Here is an 18205-nt window from a genome sequence, read left to right as displayed (position 1 = left end):
CCTGTCGTTCAAACTTCCCATTCTAACTCTAGATTCTTTTAATATTTATGAATTTGTTCAAGATCTCACCATTGAACTCAGGTATTTAACCTGCCGTTCCAGTACAAAACGCGATGAATCCAGTGCTTTGCATGGGTAATGATTATGAGATAGTTTTCTCCTGTCTTGTAAATGCATCGCTTTTGCAGACCTTCCTATGTGGGACTGGAGGCAACATCTTAACTCAGAAACTTGTCCATGACAGGAGCTAGAGAGGAAAGTAGTTAACAGTTTCAATGAAAGCAATAATTATGTGTTTGTCTATAATTGCCAAAAGCTGTCCACCACATGCTTGAGAGGACATACTTAATTCAATACCCTCTAGAAGAAGAAGGCACCAGTTCGTGTGCATTATTGACATTCATTACCGACCAAATCACGAGCAACCAACTAATTTGTCAACACTAAATTTACAGATATTTGACCCCATTGACAGCTACGAAATTCCGATCAAAGTTCGATGACGCCACTGATCCGAGCCTTCTCTTCATAGATATCGCAAAGTGAGGAATACATAGTTGCAGTAGCACACATTCTGATGAAATTGTCACCGTTGGCCAGTACTTCTGCTGAAGTGCAGGAAGGGGGTAGATTCAGATTTGCTAAATAATTTTTGGCCCGGACCCAGTGGATGATTCACATTAAGCTGCAGAATAAAGGGTTTCAGTTTGTACGTTCCTCCTGAATTGTTTGAGTACCTGATTTGCTTAATTTCATGGTAGCCTGACAGATAAACAGCTCTCTGCATTTATGAACAATTTGCATTCTCTCCCTCCTGCAGAAAGAGCTTCTGGCACGTAACTTCGGTTCATCTGTCACTGGAATGAGGAGGAAGAAGAAGGGAAGGTTTTCGCATGGAAAACTTCATCGGCCGGTAGGGGGACATGCGTAGTTTGCCTCTGGTCAGCTGAAAGCTATAGATCTTCTTTGGCTTCAGCACCGTTTTTGGCTCAATGAATGATCAGATAAGTTGGTCCACTGTCATGGTAGGGGACCACTATATAAAGATGACAGAAGTTCATCCCAAAAAAGGAAAAAAAGAAGAAGAAGAAGAGAGAGACAAGGATGATCGAAAGGGGAAGGGTAGGGAGGTGGTTGAAGAGTTAATTACAGCTCAAAGTTCGTGTGCTTGCATAGTTCTTAAAAGATTGAACGTGACCAGCAGATCAAATTGCTACCATGGTGAAGGACCCCGGCCGTCCAATTATCATGAAAGCTCGTGTGCAAAATAAATGGGTATGGTCCTTCCGATCGAAAAGGCTATGATTTGAAGGCAAAACAATCTTTTTTAAAGGTCAGGGGCGGTGATTTTGTTGGAAAGTTTTTTTTTAAATAAAAAATTATTGAAAAAAATACAAAATCCCCCATTGTGATTTGTGATTGAGACAAATTGTATTATGTACTTTTGTTAGGATAATTAACCCTCTTATGGTGTACTCCGTTAACTATAGGGAGTTACGACGTTAATTTCTTTTTTTTTTTTTTTTCATTTTTAGTCTCAATCTTTAGCCGTTTAATCATTTTGATTATAATCTTTTTTCTTTTATCATTCCTACTCTCAACTTTTCATTTTGTTTCATTTTAATCCTACCTCGGAGTAGGGGTCGAGGTCGCCGATTGGTGGCCCCAACCCCCAAATCGCCGAGGAGCTTCGAGTCGGAGTTTCCGATTGATTCACGGGCTGGGGCCACCAATTGATGACCCCAACGCCTCCACAGAGGTCGCTAGGATCATTACGTAAAGCAACAACGGCTACTTAAAAAGAAGAAGAAGATATTAAAACGGGTTATGGTTGATCAGTACGTTACTGGTGACGACGCTGATGACAAGTGGCAAAGCTCGATGATGGCGAGAGAAATGAAATCGAATCAGCCCTATGGTTGCATCTGGGGAATGACAAAGAAGAGGACCAGAGGTGCCTTTGAGACAATCTACAACACCGATCAAAGAAGAGTCTTCACGTCATCTGACCATCAAGAAGTCGAGGAAGGCTGCTGTACTTGTCTGGAATGGGATGCCCCCCATCGATCTCTGGCTTGGGCCATGCAGGGATCTCCCTCAAGATGTCAATAACAACATCGAGGGCTTCGAAGGAACTGACATTCTACTTGTCTGCGAGAAGTATTTGACTGCGAATGACGTCAAGAAAGAAGAGAGCCGTCTCCTGATGCCTGAGTCAGTGATCAAATCATCCTCGTTCCTGAATGATCAAGAGCGGGGATCACTCGTTTTTGTGGATGATTGATGTGTTGGGTATCCCTCTAATTTGGAGGAAGTTGGGCTCAATTGTATTGGACTTTTATCGGGCTTTAATAAGCCCAAGAACCCAGTTTTGTTAGGGTTAATATTTCAGCAAACTAGCTGAGGAATAAATAGCAGCAGAACAGCTGCAGATTAGCGGGTGTGCGGCAGCAGCAGACAGAAGCAGCAGATCAGCAGAAGCAGCAACAAAAGAACAGAGCAAAATCGGATAAACAGGGGCAGCGCGTAGCTGGAGATAAAATCTCGATCGGGACGTCAAACGAACTCCGATTGGGACGAAATTTTGATAGCAGCTTCACAACACGTGGGGCTAAGTTCTGAACGGTCAGAATTTCTATTCGAGCTCTGTAGGTGCTGTTTCAGCTGACTTTGTGAACCACCCGGTGTGGGTGACGAATTTAGTGTTTGGGTGATCCAAGAGAGTGTTTCTCTTGAGTTTGGTGATCCAAGGGTTTACCCTTGATGAAAGACATTGTATAACCTTCATTCATAGTGGATTGTTGATTCGGAGTTGGTCCCGTGGTTTTTCCCCACATCGGGGTTTTCCACGTAAAATTCTTGGTGTTCTTTTACTTTACTGCTTATTGGTTGATTTGATTAGTTCCTATCTCGATTACACTAGTAGGGGAGGAAGATTAATCGCTGCGTTATTATTTGGTTAAGTACATCCCTTCCCAACAAGTGGTATCAGAGACTCGGGTTAGAGAAGTTTTGAGTTTTTCGGTGTTTTCGAGATGGAGGAATCTACAGGATCTATGTTCAAGTTGAATGCAACCAACTACTCTATATGGAAGTCTCGGATGGAGGATCTTCTATTTTGCAGGGATTTGTACGATCCCATTGAAGGGGATTCCGCGAAACCCAAAGATAAGGATGACAAGGCTTGGGAACGCACAAATCGGAAGACTATTGGTTTGATTCGGCAGTGGATAGACAATAGTATTTATCATCATGTTGCTCAGGAGACAAATGCAAAAGCTTTGTGGGATAAATTGACAAATCTCTATGCGAGGAAGACACCGCAAAATAAAGCATTGCTCGTGAAGAAGCTGGTTCATCTTCGTTTTCAGGATGGAGGTGATATGGCTGCGCACATGAGTAATTTCCAGGATATTATTAACCAGTTGACGAACCTGGAGATAATATTACCCGATGAGTTGCAGGCTTGTCTACTTTTAGGGACTCTACCGGATAATTGGGACACACTCGTGGTTGCATTAAGCAATTCTGCGCCAAACGGGAAGCTATCGTTGGCCACGGTGACAGACAGTTTATTTAATGAGGAGACTAGAAGGAAAGGCTCGGGGATTTCCATTCAGTCTGAAGCCTTGGTTACTGAACAACGGGGAAGAAGTCAAAGCAGAAATTTCTCTTCCAAGCATAGTAACTCACGTGGCAAATCGAGGGGTAGATCAAAGTCGAAGACGAGGAAAGTGGTCACTTGCTATCACTGTGGAAAGGAGGGACACTACAAAAGGGAGTGTAGAGCTCTGAAGAAAAATCAGAATGGCAACGGTGAGAGCAAGAAGGAAGAAGGCACTACAGCAGTAGCATCTGATGAAGAGACCTACATCATTTGTGATGAAGCCTATGTGAATTTCACATGTCAGGACTCTACCTGGGTTGCAGATACAGGTGCCTCGTTTCATGTCACTCCTCATCGGGATTTCTTCTCATCTTACACTACCGGAGACTATGGTTATGTGAGAATGGGGAATGGACAGTCATGCAAGATTGTCGGTACTGGTGATGTCTGTTTAGAGACCGAGCTTGGCTGCAAGTTGCTTCTGAAGAAGGTGAGGCATGTTCCAGAAATTCGCCTTAACCTAATCTCGACGGGTCAGCTTGATGATGAAGGCTACAGTAACGAATTTAGCAATGGGAGATGGAAGCTCTCCAAGGGTTCGTTGATTGTGGCACGGGGTCAGAAGACCGACACTCTCTACAGGCTGCGTGCCAGACACAATTCCGGTCAAATTAATGTTGTTGAGGATTATCCTATCGAGCTATGGCATAGGAGACTTGGGCATATCAGCGAGAAAGGTATTCAAATTCTTGCTAGAAAGCAGTCTTTGCCCGTTAAAGGTATGCACTTGAGCACTTGTGATCACTGTTTAGCTGGTAAGCAGAGGAGAGTTTCTTTTGTTAGAAGTCGTCCCTCTAGATGCGATCATATACTTGACCTTGTGCATACTGATGTTTGTTTCATGTCGGATAGATCTCTTGGTGGTGCTCTCTATTTTGTGACCTTTATAGATGATTACACCAGGAAGGTTTGGGCTTACCCTATGAGAACTAAAGATCAGGTGACTGAGATTTTCAAGAACTTCCATGTAGCAGTGGAAAGAGAAACGGGCATGAAGCTGAAATGTGTAAGAGCTGATAATGGTGGTGAGTATAGGGGTCCTTTCGAGAACTATTGCAGGACTCACGGTATCAAACTTGAGAAGACGGTACCGAAGACACCACAACAGAACGGGCTTGCAGAGAGAATGAACCGCACAATTGTTGAGAGAGTTCGTTGTATGCTTTCTCAGGCGAAACTGTATAAGCCTTTCTGGGGCGAGGCAATGAGGTCAGCGGTTGATCTTATTAATCTTACACCGTCAGTTGCACTTGATGGAGATGTACCCCAGCAGGTGTGGACCGGCAAGAAAGTATCATACAAGCATCTCAGAGTCTTCGGGTGCAGGGCATCTGTTCACATTCCTCGAGATGAAAGATCAAAACTTGATGCCAAGGCAAAACAGTGCATCTTCTTGGGTTATGCACATGAAGAGTTCGGGTACAGGCTTTGGGACCCTGATAGCAAGAAGATCATCAGGAGCAGGGATGTTGTCTTCTTTGAGGACCAGACAATCGAGGATTTGCAAAAGTTAGAGAAGGCCAGAGCAGACAATCCTCACGAGATCTCTATTCCTGTACCGGTTGATGTAGAGCATCCAGTGGAAGAGGTACCTGGTGAGTATGAAGAAACCACGACTGGGGGTGAGATTCCTCAGGTAGATGATGATGTGACTACGGATGATACAGGCTCGCGGTTACAGTTAGGGCCTGCAGATCTACCTAGACAATCTGATAGAGTAAGACGACCATCTACAAGATATCCGCCTCATGAGTATGTGCTATTGACTGACGGGGGAGAACCTGAGTGCTATGATGAAGCTGTGGCACATGAGCACAAGGAGCACTGGTTGAAGGCGATGAATGAGGAGATGAACTCCTTGTCTGAAAATCACACGTATGACCTAGTGAAGCTACCGCAACGTAAGAGAGCATTGAAGAACAAATGGGTCTACAGGTTGAAGACAGAGAACTCGCGACCTCGATACAAAGCTCGGCTGGTAGTGAAAGGTTTCAACCAGAAGAAAGGAGTTGACTTCGAGGAGATCTTCTCGCCCGTTGTCAAGATGTCATCGATCCGAGTTGTTCTCGCACTGGCAGCTAGTCTGAACTTAGAGATCGAGCAGCTCGATGTAAAAACAGCTTTCCTGCATGGTGACTTGGAGGAAGAAATATATATGGAGCAGCCTGAAGGATTCCGAGTTAAAGGTAAGGAGCATTTGGTGTGCAGGCTGAGAAAGAGCTTGTATGGGCTTAAGCAAGCACCTCGGCAGTGGTACAAAAAGTTTGACTCTTTCATGTTGAGCCATGGCTACACACGGACAACTTCAGATCATTGTGTGTTCGTGAAACAATTCTCGGATGGTGATTTTATCATTTTACTGTTATATGTGGATGATATGTTGCTTGTTGGTCATGATATGAGCAAGATTGCAGAGTTGAAGAAAGAGCTCAGCAAGTCCTTTGCCATGAAGGATTTGGGACCGGCAAAGCAGATCCTTGGGATGCATATTTCTCGTGACAGATCAAGTGGAAAACTTTGGCTTTCTCAAGAGAAGTACATCGAGAAGATTTTGGATCGGTTCAACATGGGTAATGCTAAACCAGTTTCATCACCACTTGCTTCTCATTTCAAACTTAGCTCGAAGCAATGTCCTACAAGTGAGAAGGAGAAAGAAGAGATGAAGAAAGTTCCTTACTCATCAGCTGTAGGAAGTTTGATGTATGCCATGGTCTGTACAAGACCAGATATCGCTCATTCTGTTGGTGTGGTTAGTCGTTTTCTCTCCAATCCGGGGAAAGAGCATTGGAATGCAGTTAAGTGGATTCTGAGGTATCTCAGAGGAACATCCAAGGTGTGTTTACACTTTGGCACTGGTAAGCCGGAGTTAGTGGGCTATACGGATGCGGATATGGCAGGAGATATTGATTCCCGGAAATCTACTTCGGGATACTTGATGACTTTTGCAGGGGGAGCTATCTCATGGCAATCAAGGCTTCAAAAGTGCATCGCTTTGTCTACAACGGAAGCCGAATACATTGCGGTGACCGAAGGTTGTAAGGAGATGTTGTGGTTGCAAAAGTTTTTGCAGGAGTTGAGCTTGAAGCAAGAAAGGTATGTTCTACACTGTGATAGTCAAAGCGCCATTCATCTTTGCAAGAATCCCACTTTCCATTCGAGGTCGAAGCATATCGATATCAAGTTTCATTGGATTAGAAATGTGTTGGAGTCCAAGCTGGTGAAGCTAGACAAAGTGCACACTGATGAGAATGGAGCTGATATGATGACAAAACCTCTCGCTAGGGAGAAACTTCATGTTTGCCGAAGTATAGCCGGTATGCTTGAAGCCTCCAAATAGTCGGGAGGGGGAGTTTGTTGGGTATCCCTCCAATTTGGAGGAAGTTGGGCTCAATTGTATTGGGCTTTTATCGGGCTTTAATAAGCCCAAGAACCCAGTTTTGTTAGGGTTAATATTTCAGCAAACTAGCTGAGGAATAAATAGCAGCAGAACAGCTGCAGATTAGCGGGTGTGCGGCAGCAGCAGACAGAAGCAGCAGATCAGCAGAAGCAGCAACAAAAGAACAGAGCAAAATCGGATAAACAGGGGCAGCGCGCAGCTGGAGATAAAACCTCGATCGGGACGTCAAACGAACTCCGATTGGGACGAAATTTTGATAGCAGCTTCACAACACGTGGGGCTAAGTTCTGAACGGTCAGAATTTCTATTCGAGCTCTGTAGGTGCTGTTTCAGCTGACTTTGTGAACCACCCGGTGTGGGTGACGAATTTAGTGTTTGGGTGATCCAAGAGAGTGTTTCTCTTGAGTTTGGTGATCCAAGGGTTTACCCTTGATGAAAGACATTGTATAACCTTCATTCATAGTGGATTGTTGATTCGGAGTTGGTCCCGTGGTTTTTCCCCACATCGGGGTTTTCCACATAAAATTCTTGGTGTTCTTTTACTTTACTGCTTGTTGGTTGATTTGATTAGTTCCTATCTCGATTACACTAGTAGGGGAGGAAGATTAATCGCTGCGTTATTATTTGGTTAAGTACATCCCTTCCCAACATGATGAGACATATTATTCTTTGTTGTAAATATATTGTGGATTAATCTAAATCTATGTCGATATTCTATTTTGCGTGATTATTTTCGGTTTTATTTAGCGAGACAAAAAAATTTACATGTTCCAATAGGGTACTCGGAACTTATGATATACTACAGGTTTTGGGTAAGTTCCGATTCCAGGATTCAATAGGGTAGGTTCGGCTACAAAATATTGAAACCTGTTCCTTATAAGGTAGAGTCCAAGTATTGTGAAAAAAACAGGGTATCCGGACCGGATCACTCATACCCACGGAGGACGCCGGCGACCTTGGTAGAGGGGTCGGGGCCGCCAATCCTCCTTTCATTTTGATTTTCTTTTTAAGACTAAAATGAAAAAAAATGAAAAGTTCAGGATATAAATGATAAAAGAAAAAAAATTTAGAACCAAAATGATTAAAAGACTAAAGATTGAAGACTAAAAATAAAAAAGCTAACGCCGTAATACCCTATAGCTAAAGGAGTAACCATAGGGGCTAATTGTCCATAATAGAAGCACATGGTGCAATTTGTCCCGACTTCAAATCACAATGGTGATTTTGTACTTTTCTCAAAATTATTTAATTTTTTAAGTTTCTATAAGTGTTTCGAAGGACGATCCATCTAAATTTAAATTACTTTTTCCGATCCAAAACTTTTGGACTGGCTTCCAATGGAATTTTATCCGAAATTTTCGAGAGAAACATTCCAAAGAATGCTGAAATTTCTGGTTGCGCAACTTCATGGCTCTGGTGGTTCAGTATTCGGCCCGTGTCGGAAAGACATGTTGTTTGTGACTGACTGGTCTCCTTTCGAATTCTATCCCGCCGTGTTATGCAAACGCAATAATTTTTTATGGATCATAATAAATTTTGTTTTCCTAAAACAAATTGACATGTCAACCACCTCTTGCTGCTGCCTATTCGTATACCCTGAAAATATATATATTCACATGAACACAAAGTTGTCCTCCAATACGATCTGTAGCAACAGAGAAAGAGGAAAACAGGATGAGGATTTGTTCCATTTTGCTTCTGATAGGAACAGTTATTCTCGTGGAGGTTTGTGTTGGGGTGACTGAAGCTCAGCTCAGCTATGGCTACTACAGGACTTCATGTCCTAACTTGGAGACCATCGTGAAAGCCGAAGTCCTGAGCAGTTCGCTCGTCGACTCCACTTCTCCGGCCGCACTTCTCCGGCTCATGTTCCACGACTGCCAAGTTCAGGTGACCAGTACAGATCATGACTCCGACGATAAGTTTGATTTTTTTCCTCCACTTTCCTTCAGCATTGTTATAATTATAAATTCCTGCGTGTAACGCATTCGACTCAATATGTATATTGGGACTCACACCGCAACATTGATCATAACCTGCAGGGTTGTGATGCTTCCATCCTTCTTGATCCAAACGGGCCAATGCAAGACTCGGAGATGATCTCCTCGAGGAACTTCGGCATCAGAAAGAGAGAGGTGATTGGTCACATAAAGTCAGTTGTGGAAGTCGCATGCCCGGGACAAGTCTCTTGTGCAGATATCATCGCATTAGCAGCGAGAGACTCCGTGGCTCTTTCAGGAGGACCCCATATTGCCGTTCCACTGGGGAGGAAAGACTCGAGGACCTCGAGCTCCCACATGGCTGACGCTCGTCTCCCTTCTCCGAGTATCTCCGTGGATGAGTTTCTTCGGACTTTCATGTCTAAAGGAATGAGCCTCGAGGAGTCAGTTGCGATCATAGGTAATCTTTTCATGAAACAATAACAACCCAAGCCGCTTTCTTCTTTCTCGTGGCTGAATCACCAAAGAAACATTTGAGATGAGATTCGGAAGTCCTTATTAAACATGAATCAACCAAAACTAATCATTTTGGGTCTCGCATATTGATTGATAACGACCTGTAATAATAAACTGAGACTCCGCTTGGAATTAATTCTGGTAAGAGATGATTGAATTTATTTCGTTTTAGTCCAAACCAATTCAATTATAAACGAATTTTGTCGTTTCAATATTAATGGATTTAACTAAAATAAATTGAATAATATCATTTGGAGTACGTTAAATTGGTTAAATGAAAACCGTAACCGTACCATAATTCCACCACCGTCGACATTCCTGAACCATGAATCCAGTTCACCTAATAATTTCTTTTTCGAAAGAAAATATAAGTTGTGAAATAAACTCAGCCTGCAACCAAGTTGATAGTTCTAATCTACAGTGAGAAGAGTACTTGAGATTGTTTATTTTCTCATGTATAGGTGCACATACCCTCGGAGCAGGACATTGCATCAACATAGTCAATCGGCTTTATGATGCGAAACCGGATGATCGTTACTTGAACCTTGCATACGATGCCACACTTAGGCTCAAGTGTCCAATCCAGGTTCCTCTCACCAATCTCACCATTGTGTCCAACGACCTGACCCCAGTGGCGTTTGATAACCAGTACTACAGAGACCTGGCGGCGGGCAAGGGTCTGTTCCTAATCGATTCAAGGCTCTGGGGAGACTCCCGGACTGCGCCGGCTGTCTGGCGGTTTGCAGCTGATCAGGAGTACTTTTTCCAGGTCTTCTCCTCTGCTTTTGTCAAGCTGTCCTCGACTAACATTCTCTTGCGATCAAAGGGCGAGATCAGGAGGCATTGCTATCGCGCGAACTGAATATCTATTGTGTCGACACTTCGATGATATCAAGAGTACAAATGGATGTGAATCTTCTATATATAACACAAATACAAGTTCATAGTCCTTTTTTATTTTTTATTTTTTCCGGATTTAGATATGAACTTGGAAATTCTGTGATTTTCGTGTTCATAATGGTTCATCTTTTATGAATATAGCTGTTTATGATTGGCAGAATAAAATCAGAACTTTATATAAATGAAGTCACATGGCATTGACAAAGGAAAGAGTCGAGCAATTCATGAATTTCTTCGTCTGAGATTTCTGAGGGGCCACCATCTGAATCCCGTGCAGCAAAAAACTATATGTTTGCCTATAGCTCTGGGGAAATGTCTGTTGAGTTTTTTCTGCTGTGTCCCACATTTCTGATCGTACCAAAAACGAATTTGGCAAGATGCCCCCCCTCACGCAAATTACAAATTAGGGTCCCAAGAGGTTTGATATGGATCGGGATCTCGATTGCAGGGTTGGGGCCTGTTGACGCGAGGTCGCAGTGGATGCGACCTCCAACTACTGTCATATCATGTCTTTTTTTTTTTTTGGTGAATTAGGGGAACAAAGCCTAACATATTATGATCTTTCTTATTGTAGTATATTGCATGATAATCTTTTTTAAATATAAATTATGGAACAAACTTGATAGCGACCTGGATTTGGGCCCATCGCTGAGTGGGCGTTGGAAGTCCATTGCAAGTCCAGCGAAGGTCCAGTCAGACTTGAATAATGCCCGTGGAACAAGTACTATAGATACACTTTCCTTGATTGTCGAATTACGAAATACTCACAGGATATCGAGGATCTCTACACCACCCCCGATCTCCCATTGTGCAAACACGTGAATTGCTCGCGGTTTATTGCGGATTTTCCTACTCTGTCACAAAAACATAATAAATACTCAAAGTCAGATGTCAACTGATTAATAATTTATCACTAAAGATATCAAGCATTTTCTTTGTCATTATTTCTTATCCATGGGTATTAATAATTAATATACTTATATAATCTCTTTTTTATTTTAATTTTGCGTAGAAAGAATATGGATTTATTGATTTTCTACCTTTTACTCTCCATCTTGATTTATTCTTTATTTCTCCATTATTAATTGTTGATAAATTTTTTCGGTAGAGTAATTGTTGATAAATTTTCTTTGGGTGAAATGATCGCTGATCGATTTAATATGAAAGGGGAAGGTTAATCTTTAAAATTAGATGGTAGTGACAATCTTAAAATCTCACATGGTATTTGTTACGATGCACATGCATTTACCTTCCATATAATTAATTCCATGCAATGGGTTTTCAAAGCTAATTCAACGTTAGAATCTAACAAGACTGACGTTTCAAATTATAGAGTAATCGCAACTTAAAATCTCATAGTCTCCAGGGTCAAGATTCCTGGCCGTGAGGGCCCTGTCATTGGCTTGGCTCCAACCCTGCAAACCTCCCCACCAGGGATGGATCCGTGATTTCAATTGAGGAGCGAACTCTTTGAGGAGGACATAGAATGATAATGTTTATGATTTAGGCGGGTGAACATAAGAATTTTCATCAAAAATTGGACCATAATATATAAATTTTCTTATAACATCAAAATTTTAGAGGGGCTATTGCTCCCTCAGTCCTCCTTGGTCCATTCTTGCTCCCCGCACTGCATCTTGCAGCGCCTACCCCTCCTGCTGGTGTCAACCAACCAAAGGGCAAATCAAGACCATAAAATTTAACGGTGCGTTTGGTTTCAGAGTTAAAGTAATTTTGATTTTGATTGTCGAAAAGGACAAATGTTGTGTAGTGTGTTGAGTTAAAGTTAAAGTTAAAATTTTTGACTCGAGAAATATGTATTTTTATTGTGTAGTGGATTGAGTTAAAATTAAAGTTAAAATTTTTTTGATTTTAATCCTGAAAACAAACGGGCAATAAGGTCGGGTCTATCATAGAAGGGGGCAATGAATGTGGGGTATCCAAAAACGGCTCAAGGGAGAAACGAGAAACCCCGTAAGGACAATTTCAGTCTTCGCTTTATGAAAATGTCCCAGTCAGTAAGTTAGTAAATTTCCAGCTGCAAATATATAATAATGAAAATACAGATATGAATAGGTCTAGAAAGGTTCATATCTCATGTCCTTTAATTCCTTGGATTCATTTTATTGATTTTTTTTTTTATAACTCTGGCCAAACTCGTAAGAATTCCAGCTTGAGTCCACGAGCTTGCGGTTGGTATGATTTCAAAATCCGTGATGATTGTGTAAACTAAATGAGATAATGAAAATGTTGTGGTAGAATTCAAGTACGATGCGTTTTAATGTGGTGGAATTGAATGCGGCAAGCTTCAAATGAAATAACTTGTCCCTTTCCTTACATTTATTATTTTGATGGTTTCATAGTTTATTTATATTACTAATTTTAATTCCACTAGAACATTAGTAGAATGCCGCATGTTAAAAGGTATAGTAAAGAGCATATGATTTACAACAAACGTTTCATTCAGATAACTTTGCGCATGATTTTCTTATTTAAGATCACGATTGGAAGAACTTTACTTTTTGGTAACCGACCTGGCTCAAACCTAAATTAATCATGGTCCATGGGCTTCTCGAAACCAGGTGCTAGCTGCAGACAAAAAAACAAAAGGCATGCTTTACAGACAACCCGAAAACAAAAGAAGCATGATTTCTAGCTTTGATAATTTAATTAAAGTATGTACAATCGAGATTCAAGGAGATAGGCGAGATAACTTCCACAAAACAAAGAACATGGTTGCCCTAAGTCAGTCTCAACTATAAAATTGGCGAATCATAGAGAAAAATATTCATTGAAAAGAACAAATAATAGTGATGATAATAATTGCAAATTGTTGTGACGACAAACCCTAGGCTAGCTTTATACGCGAGATAGGATGGGACCGAAAATTTCATAAATGTTCAATATTCATAAATTTCATAAATATTCAATATTCGAATCAAGGGTTTGGCGCATGCTAAGATTTAGGATAAGAAGGTCATTGGGGACCAAACTTGGGCGGTGGTGATAGGCGATCCAGTCGAGATGTGTCCGACCAAGACCAACTAAACGCAAACCTTAGCTGCTAAAAGGCAGGTTTTTTTATTTAATGATTTAGATATTGTTTTCCCTAGAGCTTTTTTGATCTTTTTTGTAGATAGCCATCCTAAGGCCTACAGCACAGCCACATGAAATATAATAAAGAGACATAAGATTTCCCAATAATATATCCCATATCTTACTATGTATCCGGGGCTAAATTCTATCATTCAATTGTTTGAAATGTAAGTATGGTATCTTTAACAACCAAATAATAACTCAAGTAAACTAGGTATAATCCCGCGCTTTGTGTGTGTAATGAAATTAATACATAAAAAATTATTCAATTTATGGAAAAAGTTAATATTTTATAAAATATTAACATTTATTTACGAATTGAGAAAATTCTTTTCTTATTTTTTCATGAATAATTTTCGGTGAACATTTTTTCGTGAATAACTTAAATATTTATTTGATATTTTTTTATATTAATTATTAAGTATCATAATTAGATGCAGGTCCTCCTATATTACGCACTTGACAAACATCATTTAATTTATCAAAACACTTTTTTATTTTCTAAGAAGTTATTTAATATATATACATGAACTCTCTTTTTTTTTTTTGAGAAACCTTTTGATGTTTATTCACGATTTTTGATGAAGAATACATATTTTCCGAGCAATCGAAAAGCTGATCAATTATGAACTGAGGGTTTCGAAAAAGTGAGTCGTCGTGTATTCTCGTATCACTCCCTGACTTTTATATGTTATAGTTGATCGTATAAAATGAAAGAAAATGACCTGAGCTCAAATAACGTCCTTGAACGTACTATAACTTTTCTTTTCAACCCACTAAAAAAATGAAAAAATACGATTAGCGAGTCAATTTGCACGTGCAACCATTAACCCTCCTTATGATTTTCCAAAACCACCATCCAATTTCACAAGCATAGGTTCAAACCAGGCATGAGCAGAATATGATTTGATATCGTGAAACCCTAGCTAGTTTCACTCTCCATAGCTTGGGCACCACGAGCTAAGCTATTCCAATATTCTAAATAAAACAGCTCGCTCGGTAATTATTCTCATCACATATCGATTGTCCGGTCCAGCAATCCCAGGTTTACCTTAGATGCTTCAACTTGAACCAGCTCATATCAATCCTTCAATCAGTTGCTAATGCTATTCTGAGTACCCGGCCTTAAACCCTCCAACGCCCCCGTTCCCTTAGAATCTGAACCAATTAATATTTACTCCATTTCTACAGCAGCCACCACCTGCTGCCGAGTTTTCAACTGCTAATACATAAATATATATCTATATATAATATATTCAGGCTAAATATCACCGTCACTTCTTAAATTGTATATAATTTTCAACTGTCACTCCTCAAATTTTGAAATGTATATCACTCTCTAATTTAGTAGAATTTCAAAACTGCCCATAAGAATATCTAAGAAAACCAAAAGATCAAACAAAGGGATATAGAGAAAAGTGCCCGACTCTCTCTTCTGAGTCAAAGGGTAATGGGTGAAATCCTGGGGTGTGCATACAGGGTAAGACTTGAAACCGGTTAAAATCTACCATATATAATGGATAGATTTCGAGTAGGTTTAAGTCTTCAACGTGTAGGATTCGCATGTTAAAGATACGTATGATAGAAATAGGATTCGGTTTTGGTTTTGAGCAACATGTACCCAATCCGGAACCATACAAATAATTAGCATGAGATGTATATAATGGCATTTTTCTTATTCGTATATTTACTTTTTTGTTATGTTATATTTTTAAGTTATACCAATATTTATTTAAGTTATTCTAAACATTGTCACCTTTTTTACTTTCATCTTCGTTCTACTTCGTCTTTTGGCTCCCCCTATTCCAATCAATATTTTTACTCAATTTTTAAATAATTAAATAACATATGCTAAAGGTTGTTCGGATATCTCACTCTTATTTATCTTTTTTTTTTCTTATTCCTCAATTTTTTTTTTCAGCGTACAAAGAGGAGCCGAAGCTCAAAATGGGCAAAGCAACATAAAGTAATTAAATAAAAGAAAAACTAAGCTAAATAGAAGCGGGGTATGGAGGTCCCAACATTATCATCAAAGAGTAGCGTGATGATACCAGCTGGAGGACTAGAGAAAAAGTGACATCCTAATGGCAAATGAAATACCGAATGAGCCATCCAATCTACGTAGGCGTTCCCTTCCGTGAATGAATGATGAAGCTGCACAGACCAATTCCTCTGCAAAATGCCTTTATAATTCAAGACTATCTCAAAGATATGGTGCCAGCCTCTATTTCTGAGAGGCTTGTCCACAAAATGGAGCAGAAGGGTGAAATAGCTGCTATTCCACAAGCAGCTCCTGCCTGTATGATCAATTCCCTCAGCTATGACAGTTTATTGATGGCGATGGAAGGCATACCAATGCCTTTAAAGTTCCAAATCCGACTAATCGTGATGAAAAAGGAAACCCTAAGTTAGTCACTAGAGAAGAAGTTGTCCTTAACTGGCAGTCTGAGAACGCGGTCTCAAAAACCGTGCCCTCTCTTTTATCGGGACTAACGTGGACACCCTCGCTTCAAAAGTCAGCCAGCTTGACAGTAAGGTTGACAAGTACCACCAAAAACCTAGTCACTCCTCCGAGTACTACAGAAGCGTCTTAAGGAGATTCAGGATGCCCATCCTGTCTCCTATTTCTAGATTGACCTGGATCGAAAGGAGGAACAGATTCGCAAACTCAGAAACCATATTGCGACTCTCTCTGGGACTTGAGTACCATCATCGCCAACTACCCTGACCACAAGCCTTTTCAACTTTTTGGAGAGACCAATCGGAGAAAGGAGCAGGACTGCAAGGCCTTGAATATTCTCTCCCTCTCTAAAAGAACAACAGCCTAGGAAGGCTACACTTGTGGAATTAAGGGAAAAGGCGAAACATGCTTCAAAGGCAGCAAAACAAAAGAAAGAAAGAAAGAAAGAAAGAAGGAGGTGTTTGAGATCCCTCTTACGGAGATCCCTTTTGCCTCTAAGCCTCCACTAGAATAAAAGAAAAAGAGGAATGAAGATAGTAAAGAAGAAAAGACACAAGGAGCCTTTATGGTTTTCCCTAAGGAGAATCCTCTTAGCTCATTTATTAAAGAGCAACGCAAAGATGATCAGATGCTGGTAAAGGGTGAAACGTCTGACTCAATCACTGAGGAAGAAGAGTCTGAAGCCTCTCCCGAAGAGTTAGAGGACTCATGGGAGACAAAGGATTCCTATCCCCCGGTAAAGATGATGGCAATGGGAGATAGAGTTGGCTCAGATGACGCCATATCAAAAATGGCGAATCTACCACCTCTAGTGGCAGCAGCAGCACCCTTAAGAGGGAATCTCGTCTTTACTCTAGACGATATCCTTTATTCCAAGTGGCCAGATAGGCTCCAATGTTTGTATTCCAGTTTACTGGGACATTAAGAAACTTGTGGATAAGTTTAACAGAGCAGAACCAACTCTAGTTCCTCATAAAAAGCCCTGCAGAACTCATCCATATTCTGCATGTGTACTTTGTAGGACACCCTGAAGATCTCAGAGAGCTCAAACGAAAAGAGTTCTTTGAGAGGAAATGTTGTTCCTACAAGAGGAAGCATTTGGACTTGCATTTCAAGCACATGGTCCGGCTATTCTATGAGCTTGGTGCAAACATTTCTCTGAAGCAAGTTTTCCTCTCCTCTATTCCTGCATCATTGGCTGGAGCAACGGAACGGCTACTTCAGGCAAGAGGCAAAAGAGTTATTGACTGCACCATAGGAGAAATCCAGCAGGAGATTCATGTAGCTCTCGAAGATGCTTGTATTAAAAAAGAGGCCATAAGAAAAGTCCTGAAAGGTGACAAAGTCAATGGAGAAGGCCTGCAGGCGGCCTGAATTGTATATCAAGTGCTCTTCTAAAGACAAGACTTGTAGCTGCCCAACCAACAAGAAAAAGCACTACAAGAAGTGAAAAATGTCGAAAGCAAAGTCCAGAATATATTCTACAAAGAAATGGAAGTACTTGAGGAAGAAGAGTAAATTTGGAAAGAAGTATACATCCTCCAAGTGGTATATTTGCAATCGACCTAGTCACTTTACCAAGAACTGTCCAAGAGTCCCGAAGCCAGGAGTAAAGCTTGTCCAGTAGTTAGAAACCGCCACAGGGATATCATTGGATAAAGATGATGTGGAATCCTTGTTATCCCTGGATGAAGAAGCTGGACAATTTTCTATAGTAGCTTTGGAAGTTCTCATAAATTCTGACTCAAATTTCTCTGAGTCTGAGTCTGACACCTGTTACATGGCAACTGAGGATACTGATCGTGAAGGGATTAACTTGGTGAATTTAGTTCCTCATATTCCAGTTTCAGTCTACATCTCCAAATACGCGATGCCTATTAAGGTTATTGCGTTCTTAGACACTGGAGCTGCCCAGACCATCATGAACCCGGAGGTAGTACCAAAAGAGTGTTGGAAGCCGCATACTAAGTACTTCAAGAAGAACGAGGACATAAACCCTACCGAGGCCAGTCACTCAGGAATGAATCTTAAGCATTAGAAACTTGCTACCGCCGAATGTGCTGAGCTGCTCCAGCAAGATCTCATAGAGTCCTCTGATTCACCATGGCCTGTGAGGCATTTTATGTAAATAAGCGGTCTGAGCTAATCAGAAGAAACCTGCAGTTGGTTATCAACTACTAGCCCCTCAACCATTTCTTACAGGATGACAAGTTTCCATTGCCGAATAA

At 40.9% G+C, this 18205-nt stretch overlaps 1 protein-coding gene and 2 long non-coding RNA genes across 3 annotated transcripts; 2 read left to right on the top strand and 1 right to left on the bottom strand.

The window, feature by feature from the left end:
- Positions 1-278: 278 nt before the first annotated feature.
- Positions 279-946, bottom strand: LOC116206029. The gene is made up of 2 exons (XR_004156622.1): positions 738-946; positions 279-608 (listed from the first exon to the last, which is right to left on the bottom strand). It is a non-coding gene; the product is annotated as an uncharacterized LOC116206029 (long non-coding RNA).
- LOC116206028 lies at positions 574-1484 on the top strand. Its single transcript, XR_004156621.1, has 2 exons — positions 574-709; positions 821-1484. It is a non-coding gene; the product is annotated as an uncharacterized LOC116206028 (long non-coding RNA).
- A 7234-nt stretch (positions 1485-8718) lies between these two features.
- LOC116205496 (peroxidase 29) lies at positions 8719-10601 on the top strand. The gene is made up of 3 exons (XM_031538121.1): positions 8719-8954; positions 9107-9464; positions 9982-10601. The coding sequence occupies exons 1-3, from the start codon at positions 8739-8741 to the stop codon at positions 10380-10382; spliced, it is 975 nt and encodes a 324-aa protein (XP_031393981.1). The 5' UTR covers positions 8719-8738; the 3' UTR covers positions 10383-10601.
- The last annotated feature ends 7604 nt before the right edge of the window (positions 10602-18205 follow it).

Source organism: Punica granatum, chromosome 4 (genome assembly GCF_007655135.1).
Source record: "Punica granatum isolate Tunisia-2019 chromosome 4, ASM765513v2, whole genome shotgun sequence".
In the NCBI taxonomy this organism is placed as follows: domain Eukaryota; kingdom Viridiplantae; phylum Streptophyta; class Magnoliopsida; order Myrtales; family Lythraceae; genus Punica; species Punica granatum.
The sequence above is the reverse complement of the archived record's forward strand: the minus strand, read 5'-3'. Positions and strand labels throughout refer to the sequence as shown.

Excerpts from the sequence above, each read along its gene's own strand:
- LOC116205496 (XM_031538121.1), top strand. The coding sequence starts at position 8,739 with ATGAGGATTTGTTCCATTTTGCTTCTGATAGGAACAGTTATTCTCGTG. Across the intron at positions 8,955-9,106 it reads TCCACGACTGCCAAGTTCAG|GGTTGTGATGCTTCCATCCT; the intron begins GTGACCAGTACA and ends CATAACCTGCAG. Across the intron at positions 9,465-9,981 it reads GGAGTCAGTTGCGATCATAG|GTGCACATACCCTCGGAGCA; the intron begins GTAATCTTTTCA and ends TCTCATGTATAG.